General features: G+C 30.8%; 1 protein-coding gene and 1 long non-coding RNA gene across 2 annotated transcripts in view; both read right to left on the bottom strand.

The window, feature by feature from the left end:
- Positions 1 to 1,016: 1,016 nt before the first annotated feature.
- LOC124885626 lies at positions 1,017 to 3,925 on the bottom strand. The gene is made up of 2 exons (XR_007042943.1): positions 3,741 to 3,925; positions 1,017 to 1,984 (listed from the first exon to the last, which is right to left on the bottom strand). It is a non-coding gene; the product is annotated as an uncharacterized LOC124885626 (long non-coding RNA).
- A 3,500-nt stretch (positions 3,926 to 7,425) lies between these two features.
- Positions 7,426 to 15,051, bottom strand: part of LOC107877993 — a 56,577-nt gene continuing 48,951 nt past the window's right edge. The window contains exon 4 of the mRNA XM_016724825.2: positions 7,426 to 7,817. Within this exon, the coding sequence (XP_016580311.1) occupies positions 7,749 to 7,817 (69 nt within the window). The 3' untranslated portion in view covers positions 7,426 to 7,748. The remainder of the gene's footprint in view (positions 7,818 to 15,051) is intronic.

Here is a 15,051-nt window from a genome sequence, read left to right as displayed (position 1 = left end):
TTATGCCAGTAGAAGGGTTAGCTTGGGGACACTTGTGACCTTAAGCATCGTGTGACGTCTCGAGACCCATTTCCAAGGCATTACAGTAATAGGCATACACTCTCATACAACCTAAGAAAAATTAAAAAGTAAAACCCAACAACCTAAACAACTTCAGTCAATTAATTCATAACTGTAGTCCCCGACAACGGTGCCAAAATTTGATGTCGCCTAAACTATACCCTCCAAGAAGATATAATGTAGCCACTATTAAATTAAAGTAACACAACTATGTTGGGGTCGAACCCACAAGGAATAGGTCAAATCTATCTCACAATCTTGTTGAAGTAACAGAAATTGTGGGAAACTAAATGGGGGAATTTGTTGTAAACAAAAAATAGTAACAAGTATTGATTTCTTTTATGTGTATCAATATGAGATTAACACTAGGACTGCATTCCCCATGGCTTCCTAACTTCGTAGCTTATCGTGATCAATTTGACTATCTCAATGCCACATATACAGAACCTAGATAGATAGGTATGACCAACCGACTTGTGGATGCCTTGATAAATTTCAGTCTTCACCTGGTGAGTCATAAAGTGTCTCTTTGTAAACCCTTGTGTTCGATCTCAGTTTAACTATTATCTTGTGAGTGTCAAGTTAATTAAACAAGGGTTGGTAGCCTCTAATCACTATTATAATCTTCTTTTAACAATCACAATCTTTCCTATAAAGATGATCTTGAATACAGCCAAGTCCTTAACTGCTGTAGTACTTAAGGTATCAAACAATCCGAAGAATATCACAAGTAATGCATAAAAAATGATTTAGAAGAACCTAACACTTCCCCTACTTCATTATTCTTCCAGGGTTCCCATAATCCTAGCTATGGGATTTAGCCACTCACAGTTGCAAGACACTCCGTGGAATTCATAAAAGAAAGCATAGAAATATCCTCACAACAATGAAAGAACGTAACCCACAATCTCAAATTAATAATCAAACTAAAAACAAAGAGCAAAGAGATTAAAAGATCAAAAGTCAATCTTAGAATCAAATTTAGGATTTTGAATATAATAAGTACGTAAACTTTCATAAATTAACTACAAAAACTTCAAAAGAATATTTATAGATTACATAAAAATTCATAGAATCTAAACCAAAAAGAACAGGGAAACTTGCATCAATGGCCACTTATGATCCAGCTTACTGTTTGTAAGTGGCACCCATTCCACGTGGGTAGTGTCGTGAGTAGTAGAGAAACCTTAGAGATCTTGATAAGCTTCAGTAGGTGACTTACGATGGCACTTACAAGGCGCAAGTGCCATCCACACCCCGTAAGTTCCTCCATCGTGAGTGTTAAAGAAAATTTCAACTTTCAAGTTCCCTGATTCTCCAGTTTTTTAGAACCACAAAGCAACCCATGCCACTTTTGTAGTACCCACCCAATGTGGGTAGGCTTGCAGGTTGGGCTTCTTACTCAACTTCAACTTTTTTTCTCTGTTTGAGCTCCAAAACCTAGTTTCGTACAGTATGAACACAAAGCACATCGTATCTAAAAAAACACACCTAATACTTGAATATTTTCTAGTTCTAAGCTTCAAAAGTTTCATGAACCCATGGGCATCAATGTTCGTGTATTGTTTAGGGACTAAAGTCTCTAGGTGGATGAATTTTTTATCAACCTAAAACATAAACAAATATGTACTAAGTTTGAATCTTACATTATTGATTTTAAATAATAAAAGTCAATAGACACTTACATAGTGCTTTAATGTACCGATAACTATTTTTACCAAGTATTGATCATGACTGTTGGAAGTAGTATCATGTGGATTTTCGAACATGCATGACTGCGAACCTCCTCCTTATGATTGAAACTGAACACTTGGAAAATCAGGGGATGTAACGCCACTAATAAAGGCCACTTTAGCTTGAACAACCCCAAGTGGTGTGTCAATAGGAGAATCATCAATGCGAAAATGAGGACCTTTTAAAGTACCTGCAACATGTTTTTATTTGGTAGAATCTATTGTTGTCTTACTTGTTTATCGTTGAATAACTTTTTTTTGGTAGTGGATCACTTTTTTTTCTCTTTAGCAGTGGGGCCAAATTGGTACTAGAAGCTACCTTGTTTAGCAAATCAACAAGTGATTTTTTACTAACTTCATCAAAATCATAATCTTCCAATGCAACAGAAATATCCGTATCTTTAGTAATTATTTTTTCACACATAGGAACAGAAGATATAGATATAAATAATGTCGCATGATCAAACGACAGAATAGCAGTAGGGGTTGGCAAGTCAAGATTGGTAATTTCCTCTTTTGTAGGAATTAAGTTGGTGTGCATAGAGTGTAAAGTATGTTTTAAAAAAATCATAAAAAATAGATTTTATAATACAATAACACTATGTATCAGCAAATAATCTGATAAAAAATTAATTCAACAATTAAAAATGTATGACGTATGTGTTTTTTTATGGTTTTAAAAGTTTATGTATCTTTTGTCGATCAAAATATACTAAACTATTAGTTTATTATGTGTGATGTACTAACGTAAAAAAAATACTTTAAAGAAAAAGAATACGAGATATATCTTGCTAAATATTCTCCCATAAAATATTCATATTGCGGTCAGACTTCAATAACTTTTCAATTAAGTATCCTTGGAATAATGTCACTCTAACGGACAACCACCTTTCCCTCAACTATAGAGCAACATTCATGCATCTGTAAATTTTGTCTATGTGGCATGTCTCCTAATCGATAAATTTTTTTACAACATTCACATCTTGTCTAAGTGTATGCATCAATTTGTTGAAAGCAATCTTTCTCCATGAATAATTTCTATATCTCCCGTATTCAACCATCTTAAAGTCTACAACACTCATAGGTGAATCGTTCATTTGGGAGAGAATAAAAGTATGAATAAAGTACAAGATACCCATCTTGAGCGCATCCTGATCATTGTCGAAATACCAAACTTGAAATGTTCAACAAAATTTGTCCTTACTAACACATCTTTTTCAGGAAAATACATTCCCATCAAAATACTCGAAGGTAAATCTAGGTACTCAAAATTTGATGTATTACCAGTGCATTTCAAGTCGATATTAATAGCAAATTTAAATATGAAAAATTTGAGAATATTATATTTGACCCATACATGAACATCATCAACATTATCCTGTTATAAATAGCATTAAAATGCATTTGGTTATCTGATCGGTGAACTTATAATTTGGTTTATTCAGATAAATACCAAAATATGTTTTTAAAATAAATCAATGATCTCCTTTCTCGAAATATGAACAAAATCAGTTAGAAAATGTTGGTTGCATGAGCTGTCAAATCTTAAAGGATGAGGTGGAATATGTTTAACAATATATTTCATGCCTGGCAAAAACAAATCAATTAAAACAAATATTATGTATCCTTTACACATTATAAAATGTAATATATAACACGTGATAACATATACTATGTATGTTTCTTTAGATTATTTATCTGCTGAAAATGTGGGTTTTCCTGCTATATAAATGTTATGTATATTTTCATCAATTATGTATTTGATAGGCAATAATGAAATCTGATACATAAATATTATGTATCTTTTACATATGCATATCAATCTGTAAGGGTAGAATATGATCTGATATATGAATATTATGTATCAAATTGCACAAATAAGCAGTAGATACATAATAATGTAGAGATTCAAAATCACAATACTACTGAAGATACATAATGGCATACCTTCGGTAGAGGCCATTTTATTCTTTAAGATGATGTCACTGATATTTTTAATGTTGCAGGTAATTTCTCCCATAACTTCTTCATCATCGTATGATTGTTGTGAGCTTAGATCTATTTCACAAAAATATTTTATCTTTTGAATCAAAATGACTCGTAACAAAATTGCACTTTTGTCGGTGGATTAGTATTATCTACGGTAGGCATTGCACTTTTTATAACTAATTTCTCTATTAAATCTTGCTCATATAATGGTTTATACCAAGACTAAACGATGGTTCTAATTCCTTTAACTAACTAAAGTATGTTTAATAAAATTTAATTTAAAATATACTGAACTTGAAAAAATTTGAAAACAAACTAACCTCTTTAAAGATTTGAGGGAGAAGTTTAGATGAGATTGAAAACAATAGAAACTTTTTAAATTGTAGATGAAGAAGAAGATGACGTCAATCAAAAAATCTTCAAAACTACCATTGCATGCCTTTAATTCAGCCCATTTTTTAGCTCATTATCTCTAAGTGTCAGATTTGATGGGTTGTGCCACTATTGTAGCTGAAAATTGTGGATTAGGCAATGTATCAACATTGTATTAGATTATTAGAGAGAGAAAGTTCTTTAAAGAATTTTTGTAATTATCTTGTAAGGGGGAGAATTTGGGTAAATAATCCCAAACATAACACTCATTGACAACTAGTTCTAGCAAATGGCCAAGGGATTAGATTTACCATTTCCTAGCCATTTCATAGGCCTTCTCCTTTTGTTAGAAGTTGCTTCTTCTTTTTGTTTTTCTACTTTTTTTCATTTCTTATTTTTTGGCTCCATTTTTTAAAAAAGATCTATTCTTTTAGTTGTTAATCCTTTTTAAATATACAAATATAATTTTGTTGCATTGTAATTAGTATTTTTTAATAATCAATTATAAAGAAAGTATGTTTTTTTTTTCAAATACAACCTAGAAAGAACATATCAATATATATTTGATAGAAATACATGTATATTTCATACATTAAATAGATCCATATTTTACACAATAATTATACATACAAATTATATATAGATACATATTTTATACCATATGATACATTTTTATACACATCATATATAAATACATATTATATAAAATAATTATACAAATTCTTTTAAATACATTTCTATACAACAATTATATAATTTTTATTCACAGAGTATGCAGCAACTACGCAAATCTTATACATATACATAGTCCATACAATAATTATAAATTTTCAATACACACCTTATACAAATTTTATAAAAATTTTATACAGATACATATTTTATATAATAATTATACATTTTTTATACACATCCTATACAATCTTTAGTTGTAAACAGAGGCAGAATTAAAAAAAAATGTATAGTAGAAAAAGAAAAGTAGCAAAACCAACCCAATATTGGAACCAAAATGTTTTCATTAGTTTTTTCATTTTTGAGATTCAATAATTTAAGGTAAAATGATCTACTATACGCTTGTACTTGTCTGAGTTTGTAATGCGGACACCTCTACGTAGCCCTTTGTCATATGGACCCCTCAACCCATCAAAACATAAAATTTTAAACACTTAATTTTGACTTGACATCTTATGTGACATAAATTGCAAATGAGCGTGTCATACAAATAAAAAAGGAGTGTGAGACCTTGTAAAAGAGGGTCTAATGGTCACATTAGGATTTATATTAGCCATCATCTTAGCCATTTGCTTCTAAGACCATTGTAGACAAATTTGAGATTTTTTATGCCTTTTTCTCAATCTTCTCTCTCTCCAATTTCTTCTCTATTATTTTTTTATGGCTATCATTATACTCCTCTATTTTCATGCATTTCTAGTTCAACTTAACCTTATTTCTTATCTTTGTATTTATTTTTACCATATTAGTTCATATTTGTTATTCTAGACTTTACGCTGAACTTAACATGCCAAGACCACCAACTAATCTTGCAATAATGTTTGTGTTATCAAAAATATATAACTGGTAATAGATGTGGATTCTTTGATGGGATGATGCAAATGATTCAACAAGCCTACAACAATAATACATGAAGAACCCATCAACAAATTTAGAGCAAAGAAGAAAAGAAAGAGATAGAAGGCAAGGAAGTCATGGAATGTAGGGGAGAACAAACACTAGTATTGATGTCACTATTATTATGATTGTGTGATTTAGTATTGATGTCACTATTATTATGATTGGGTGATTTGGTTTCTAACTGTTGTATTTAAGATGTTTTGATTTTTAGTTGCAATGTACAATGCTAATGAAATTTAAGGACAAATACCATTTTTGCCAAAATACAAATCTTCAAATTAGGTCTTATAATTACTGAGAAATGCATCACAAATTTATAAGTTAAAACAAATTATTTATAATAGCATCTTAACAACAGTTGGAAATAAAGTAACCAAAATAGTTGGGATCAAGTCAATAAAACAACAAGTAATTAAGCTAAACAAAGAGAAATCTACTATGTGCCTTGAGTGTTTGGTATGAATAGAGTCTTGTTGGTATAAGTGTTTGTTGTGGCTTGAGCAGTTGTAGAAGAGTTTGATCTTCTATAACTCTCTTCTTGTAGTTGTATTTGAGTGAATGTAGCTCTATCCTTCCACCTTAGTCCATTAGGTTCGTAACCAAAATATGCTTCAGAAATTCTGACAAATATTTAACAAACACTATCTGGTGCTGATGATAATTGCATTATAGAGGAATTGGTATTTTAAACTTTTATTTTGCTCCATATTTTTCTGATCCGTCCTCCAAATGGTATCAGAGCCAAGCTGCTCGGGAGGGAGTGTGAGTATAAGTAGGAGTGGCTAGAGCGTTATGTTATCCTAGAGCCGGTCGAAATTTGTGTTACTCTTGGAATAATAATTTTTATGGTTAGTAATTACTGTTGTTTTTCCTTTATGTTCTTAGTTTTATTCCTTAAGTTGGATAGTCGTTTAATAGCGGTTTAGATGTTGGTAAACCTGGAATTTTCCATTGGATTAGCTCTAAGTGTGTGAAAAATAGAGCCAAATCCGGAGGGTGTCCCGTCACCAAGCCTATAGGAATAACATAAAAGAATTTTGGAAGAAGAAATTTAGTAATTACTACACTCAAAAATAATTATTGTAGAAGTAACATCTAAAGTAGATTTTTGTTCTAGGATAGTGTTTTCTCTTTCATCTACAAAAATCCTCATGGATACTGAAATCAATATAAACGTAATAAATAGTATTAATATTTCTGCTATCTCTAATAAAATAGCTAAAATAAAAAGTGATTTACAAAATTGAAATATTCCAAAAGAAAGTTTTAATAGAGTCTATAAAACTGGACTCTTTGTTTTTTTTTTTAAAATTATAATACTAAAACTTCAAAATCTACTATTGCAATTAATAGAAATATTGAGACTATTGAATTATTAGCAATTGAAGATATTAATAGTTATAGAAAAAATTACAATTTCCTTCACATAGGTCTTGTTCAAGTAGCAGTTAAACCAGTATATAGATTAGGTTTAGATATACCTATGTGTCTACTTTTAAAAGATGATAGGTTATTAGATTTTGATTATTCATTATTAACAGTATTACAAAGTAACCTCGCTAACGGCCCGGTATACTTTAATTGTCATCCTAATTTTTCTATAGATATTAATGATCAAAATGTTTTGGATACATTAACATTAAATGTTAAAACAAAAAACATGAATAGTAAGGTAAATACAAGAGAAATAGCAATAATATATAGAGTATATTACAAATTAATGAAAACAACCTTAGCCCCTTAGGCAAAAATAATTAGTAATAATGGAGCTACCATTCTTATGAAAGCTAACCTTAATCATAATAATACCTTTATCCCAAAAATGATAAAATGGGATGATGTATTAAAAAGGATAATTCGCATTTCGATTCCATAATGAAGACAGAAATAGAAGAACAAAATTCAATTATTGAACAAGTAGTACAATATCCAGATGGATCTATAGATTTAAACTTTCTAAGATCACAATCTTTTTATCAAGCATCTTCCAGTAGAAAAATGTCCTTTTCTAGACGTCCAGTCTCTAAGTCTCTAGAAGAAAGGAAAGCAACATTAGAAGATATTTAAAGAAAACTAAAAGGATTTGATATCTCAAAAATAATTCCAAAAGACTATGAATCTACAAATTTAAAAGCTAAAAAGTCAATAAGTCCCACTGCTAGTGAAATGCTAGGAGTAAGAAATTTTCTATATGTGATTAGGTCAGATGTAATATTTAAACTTGACTTTGAATATTTATATAAATTATGGAATAGTTTAGAAAATGTTATTAAAAAGGAATGGTATAAACAAAAATATTCATTAAAATAAAGATATTCTTTTACAGAAAAATGGTCCAATGATATGAAAAAAAATAAGCTGTAGTATTGAATTTTTAAATGGTTCAAAATTATAAGAATAGTAGATGATCAAAAGGATTCGTTAAACATGATTTTTAATAAATGGTATACTACTAGTAATAAAATTGTAGAATCAACAATTCCTCCTTTAGAAGAAACTAGTCTACCAGTAGAAAGCAGAGTTGTTACTGCCTCACCTTTTAAATTAGATATAGTAAATACTAAAGGTAATCCTACAAATAAGGATATAAATAAAATACTCCAACAAAATAATTATACCAATCAATTATTACATGCGGTATCTAATCAGATTCTCAAAGCTGAGAATAAATAAACTTTTAAAGATAAACCAAGCTCTTGTCATTATGATAAAAAATTAGAAACTCATCCAATTTTTAACTTACCAGAATTCTCTAAAGATAAATTTCCTAAATTTGAAGAAAAGTTTGAAGTAACCGATGATATTTTAGGAAAAATAAAGAAAGATTAAATCCGAATTAAAAGTCACAAATGACAAGGTTATAAGAACTTTATCAGAAAAAATGATAACGAAATTAACAAACTAAGCTCTAAATATTCAGTAAAAAAGAATTATTATAAAAATCCCATATTTTCGGATATGCAGAATGAAGAAAATAAATTTTTATCTCATACTTCACATTCTAGAAAAGAACTCGCGAAATAGAATATTGATGGATTAGCAAAACATCAAAAATATAATAAACTACATAAAATGAGAATGACCATTGCGACATATAAAATTGCCAGAATGTCAAATAATCAAGCAGCATTTATGATTATATCAGGTTTTGCAGGTACTATAAAATATTGGTGGGATAATTACCTCACAGATAATAATAGACAAAGCATTTTAAATGCTACAACTATTACTCAAACTATTAAAACTGAGTCAACAGGACAAACAGTTGAAAATCAAGTCTTAGAAGATACCACCGCCACTTTGATTTATAAAATAGCTAAACATTTTATAGGAGAACCTCAACTTTTCCAAGATAGAAGTTTATAGATATTATCAAATCTATCATGTCCAAAGTTAGATAATTTTAGATGGTATAAAGATGTTTTCCCCAACAAATTCATGATTAGAGAAGATTGTAGTCATGATTATTGGAAAGAAAAATTTATAAGTGGCTTACCAACATTATTTGCAGAAAAGGTTAGAACAAAACTAAAAGATAGGTTTGAGGAAAAAATTCCTTATAGTAATTTAACCTATGGTGATATTATAAGTTTTATAAATGTCACAGGACTAGAATTATGTACAAATATTAAGCTTAAAAAAAAAGAGATAATAAAACAACTCGCAATGAGATAGGAAGTTTTTACGAAGAGTTTAATTATATAAAATTATCAGCCCATTCAAAGAAAGCTACCAAAGAGTTTAAAAAACAACATAAAAATTATAAAGATAAATCTGAAAAATCTTATTATTATGAAAGACGATTTAAAAAATCTAGAAAGGCTTCTAAGGGAGAAAATAAAACCAATAATGAAACATGTTGGAACTATGGTAAAACTAGACATAGGGCTAAAGATTGTTGGGTTCCAAATAAAAATAAAGACAAGATAAATTTGCTAGAATTAGGAAACAAATTTAAAGATAAATTATATTCAATACTTGATAAAAATGAAATAGTTCTTCTAGTGACGAAAGTCTTAGAGATGACAATCGACTTAATGCTGCATACAGTTCAGATAGTAGTGAATTAACAGACCATTGTAATTGTAGTGGTGCAATTTGCACTTGTGATAGTCATTCTATAAATGTTATCACCAATAATAATCAAAAAAAAAGTCTTATTTGGCATGATAGATAATCTAGAAGACCCAATTCTTAGGAGAAAAATTTTAATAGCCTTAAAAGATATTGTTCTTGATCAACAAGTTGATAATAAAGAAATTATTGAACCCTTTAACATGATCTTCTAACGAAATTATTATACCTAAAAGAAGAATCTAAGAAAGTTAAGCAAAGACTCAACAATCTAGAAACAGAGTCAGTCACTTGCTAATAAAATATTAAAGGATTTAACTTCAAACCAAGATCCAAAATCACACCAGTTTGAGCTTGTTGAAACATCAGGAGTAAATAATGACAATAAAGAAATAGAGTCTCTAGAAATAAAATCTGTAGAAAAGCTTCCTATAAACAATTCAGAACCTAATAGAATTACTATAGTTAAACCACAAAGTTACTATATACTAATTACTATAGTTATCAATAAATATTATAAAATTCATAAGATTGCATTACTTGATACACGTGTTGATGAAAACTACATTGTAGAGTGATTAATTCCTATAGAGTACCTAGAAAAAGGTACTATATGATTTTTTTTATTAAATCAACTTTTTGGTGGCGTGTACAGGCCTTTTATTATGAATCAAATTTAGCAAAAGGCCCAAATAAATCTCAACAATGTGACAACATTACAAACTAATGAATTAAGCCCAAAATAAAAACCCGACCATTTATGTCTGTGTCTTATTTACACTCTTTGCCTAGTTTCCAAAAAAAAATCTCTTAGACTACCCAAATGCTTTTTCCAAGTGAATCCCTCATCAATCGCCATTACCGTCACCCTGTTCTTTGGATGATAAATCGAGTGACTGATGATACCATTGTTGAGATGCTCGCACAAAAACAAAGATGTATTCGTCTGGAGCTTGCAAATCTTTTTAGTGTAAGCTTCATGCCCTTCATACCTTTGTCTTTATAGGTTGAACTGAATTTGACAGAACCCCCATGATTTTGCTTTAGATATGCTTGTATCTGTCGATATAGTACTATGGTTGATCTCCGATTCCTCAAGTTAGATATGACATTGGACACCTCTACTATTGATGCATGATTTTGTGTGCTAATATAAATTAGCCTAGCTAGCTTAGTATCTTCATATTCCTTGTGCAAAACCATGATGTAAATATTTTTGTAGCTACCTTTGTTGCTCTTATCTTCTTTGCTCTTGTGATTGCCTTATGATTCTCCTTGTTTTTATTCTCATAACTAGTATTTAATCTTTATCTGTGTTAATTATCCTTCTCCCTATTATTGGTACTTCATTTAACCCACTGCAAGTGATTTGTTATTGATCAATTTCTTGATTAGCTATGAAATTTGCTAGTTGGTTCCCTTCTCTAAAAATATGTTGAATTGTTGTCCCTTGTAGTTGTATGTTTTCCTTTATGTTCTCAATATTTTCAACTATTTCCCAAGGTACTTTCCATACATTAGTAATAAACTTAACCACATCTAAGGAATTTGTTTTAATTATACATTATCTTATGCCTTTGCTATTACTGTGTAACAATGCTTGCTGAATTTCTCTTGTTTCTGCTTCAATATTTGTTATATTATCAATTTGTGCACCTTCAACATACTCTCAATACCCATTGTGATTTCTTCGTACAAAACCATAAGCACTTAATCCTGGATTTCCCCTAATAGCTCCATCAGTGTTGTATTTAAGTCATCCTTTTTCCTAGGTCTTCCAAATCACCAACAGATGATACAACTTATTCTTGTACCCTCCAATGCAATGTATTATATCCCTCCTGTCTCTACTAGGTCTTTTGATTCTTGGATACAACATCTGCACTATTTGATTAATTTCTAATGAGACATGTTGAACCATATAAATAAATTCAACTGCCTTGCCATGTCTTATAACATTTCTTCTCTTACATAGCTCCCATTTAATTAATGCAATGAATTATAAAGCCTTCTTATTTTGGTACTCCCCTCTTTATACTCGCTATTCCATGATTATCTGATGTAGTTGTAGGCCTTCCACCTTAATACCTATAAAATGTGCAAAGAACTTCCATAGCCTTTGGGCTATGGGAGCAATTAGAAAAAAGATGTTTCATAGTCTCCTCTTTCCCATCCATACAATACCAACATCTTGAAACAATTGGGATTCGCATTCTCTTCAAGTTATCATCAGTAGCAACTCTTCCTTTATACACCCTCCATAAAAAGAAATTAACCTTAAAAGGATTTTCTTTCCCCCATATGTGATCATACTCTTCCTTCTTGTTTCTGATCAGATTCCATGCAGACTGTACAGAGAACTTTCCACTTGTTGTACCCATCCACCATAGCTTATCATTTTTATCTTCACTGATTCTTGGACTAATTGTTTCTTTTATATGATCCACCATATCTTCTAAAAGCAATTCCTTAAGCTTCTCCACATTCCATCTGCCAGCAATAATAAAATCCTTTACCCCTAACTCCTTATCACCTTATTTTTCATTCTTAATATAATATAAAGCACCCTATTTAGTCCAGTTGTCAAACCAAAAGCTAGAATTACCTCCCTTAATCTTCCACCATATTTGATGCTCTACCTCATCTCTTATTTTCATTATTTTCTTCCATACATGTGATGCACCAGAACCTTGAGCCAAAATAGGATTCCACTTTTTACAATATTTATTCCACATGAAATTTCTCCATAAAGAGTTGGTAGAGGTTCTAAAACTCCACCATAATTTAGCAAACAGTGCCTAACTAACATAATGTAAATATCTAAAACCCAATCCTTCCCCGTTCATTGGATGGCATAAAGTATCCCAGGCTACCCAATATTTCTCTCTAAGAGCACCTGTACTTCCCCAAAAAAATCTTACCATTATTTTATGAATCTGATCTATAACTACTATTGAAGGGTTCATAGCAAACATAAGATAGATGGGCAAAGACTAAAAAACATGTTTTATCAAGGTGTGCCTCCCTCCAAAAGTAACTTATTCTGCCACTACATGATCTTTGTCATAAACTTCTTTACTAAGCACTCAAAATGCAATTTTTAGCCTTCCATAAAAAATAGGACACCCCAAATATATGAAAGGAAATTTACCTTACCCTATACCAGTCCATATTATTATTTTATGATAAATACTTATAGTAACTTTTTCATGCAAATATAAAAAACTCTTATCCAGATTAATCAAGTGACCTGATATAGTCTCATACTCCCTAAGTAATGTCATCATTTTTTTCACTGAATTCTTCTGACCTGAGCAGAATAAAATAGTATCATCAGCATAAGATAAATGATTTATTCTTTCAATCAATTTTGGCATACCATACCCTATATATTCATCACTTCCCACAAGTTGTTGAGCCTGCTTGCCAGTACTTCAGCAACTATAATGAATAATGTTGAAGACAAAAGATCACCTTATTTCAGACCCCAAGAAGATTTTAAAAAACCCTAACTCTTTACTCTTTCCATTAATCAACACAGAGCACTAGTTATTTGAAACTAGTCTCCGTATCATTTCAATGATCCTCTCATGAAATCCAAAGCTTCTCATCACTTAAGTCAGATAAACCCATGAAACTTTATCATATGCCTTTGCCATGTTCATTTTAACAACCACATTCTAAAACTTGTTCCTCCTATTAATATCTTTTACAATTTCTTAAGCCAACAACACATTCTCTGCAATACTTCTACCCTTTATGAATCCTGACTGATTTCTTGATATAATATGTAGCAAAACATGAAACAACCTTTCATGAAATACTCTTGAAATAACCTTATTCATGTATGTACTAAGGTTAATTAGCCTCAAGTCATTAAATCTGGATACTTTCTCTATTTTAGGAAGCAATACCAAGTTTGTATGAGTCACATACCTAGATAATTCACTTCCACAGTAAAAATCCATCACCACCCTAAACACATCATCCCCAATAATACCCGTACAGTGCTTAAAAAAACTCACCAAGGACCACTAGAACTATCTTTACTCAGTCCAAAAACTGCCTTCTTAACCTCCTACTTAGTAGGTACCTCAATCATTCTATCATTTTGTTCCTGAGTAATGACTTTGGGAATCACCTACAATATAGAATAATCTTCTACATTTCCCTCTTTTATAAATTTCTTCTAAAACACTCTCTCATCTTCCATCCTTATTTCATTATTTGTTTCCAGCACCTGTCCCTATTCTACTTCTATTTTTTGAATCTGCAATCTTTTTCCCATTTCCTTCACATATGCATGAAAGAACTTGGTATTTATATCTCCTTCAACAAACCATTTCATACTTGTTTTTTGTTGCCAATAGTCTTGTTCCACCTTTTGCATCTTTATTAAATCAACTTCAACTTTAATTAGATCAGCCATGTTCTCTTCAGAGGGATTGACCTCCAGTTGCATTTCTTTCATCCTCACCAGGTCTTCTTGAGTAGCTATCTTCTGAAATATATCCCTAAAAGCTTCCCTAATCCACTTCCCCAATGCTTGACCCATCCTTTTCATCTTTCGATGTAAAATTTGAAATGGACTCACTCCAGCCCCTTCCTACTCCATCTTCTAGTTTTCTTCAACCATTCTTTTAAAGTCCTTGTGCTTGAACCAAAATTTAAGGAATCTGAAATATTTAGGCACTGACTTTTGAGTAGCATAATAAATTAATTGCAATAAAGCATGATCTGATCCTTGTTCAATTAAATATTGTACTTTTGAAGATGCAAATTCAATCATGAACTCCCGATTACCAAATATACGATCCAGTCTTTTAAATATGTATGCCTCCTCAATCCTACCATTCCACCATGTACATACACTTTCAGTAAACCTGATTTCCCTTAAGGCACACACATTAATGCATTGTACAAAATCTACTATCTTATTTTGAGTAACTGGCAACCCCCTAAGCTTCTTTACATTATTCACATTGAAATCACATCCAACTATCCATGGATTATCTATATCCTCAGCAGCATCACCTAAGTCTTTCTATAACTCTAGCCTTTCTATAGCAATGCATATTGCATACACTGCAGTGATAACCATTTCTTTCCCACAAGTCCTGTGCTTAAACCTGATAGTAACTTGTCGATGAGTGTCTGATTTAATCTCTCCCTCCCACTCTAAATTCTAGAA

Source organism: Capsicum annuum, chromosome 7, assembly GCF_002878395.1.
Source record: "Capsicum annuum cultivar UCD-10X-F1 chromosome 7, UCD10Xv1.1, whole genome shotgun sequence".
NCBI classification, from domain to species: domain Eukaryota; kingdom Viridiplantae; phylum Streptophyta; class Magnoliopsida; order Solanales; family Solanaceae; genus Capsicum; species Capsicum annuum.
This window is presented reverse-complemented; position numbering and strand designations above follow the sequence as displayed.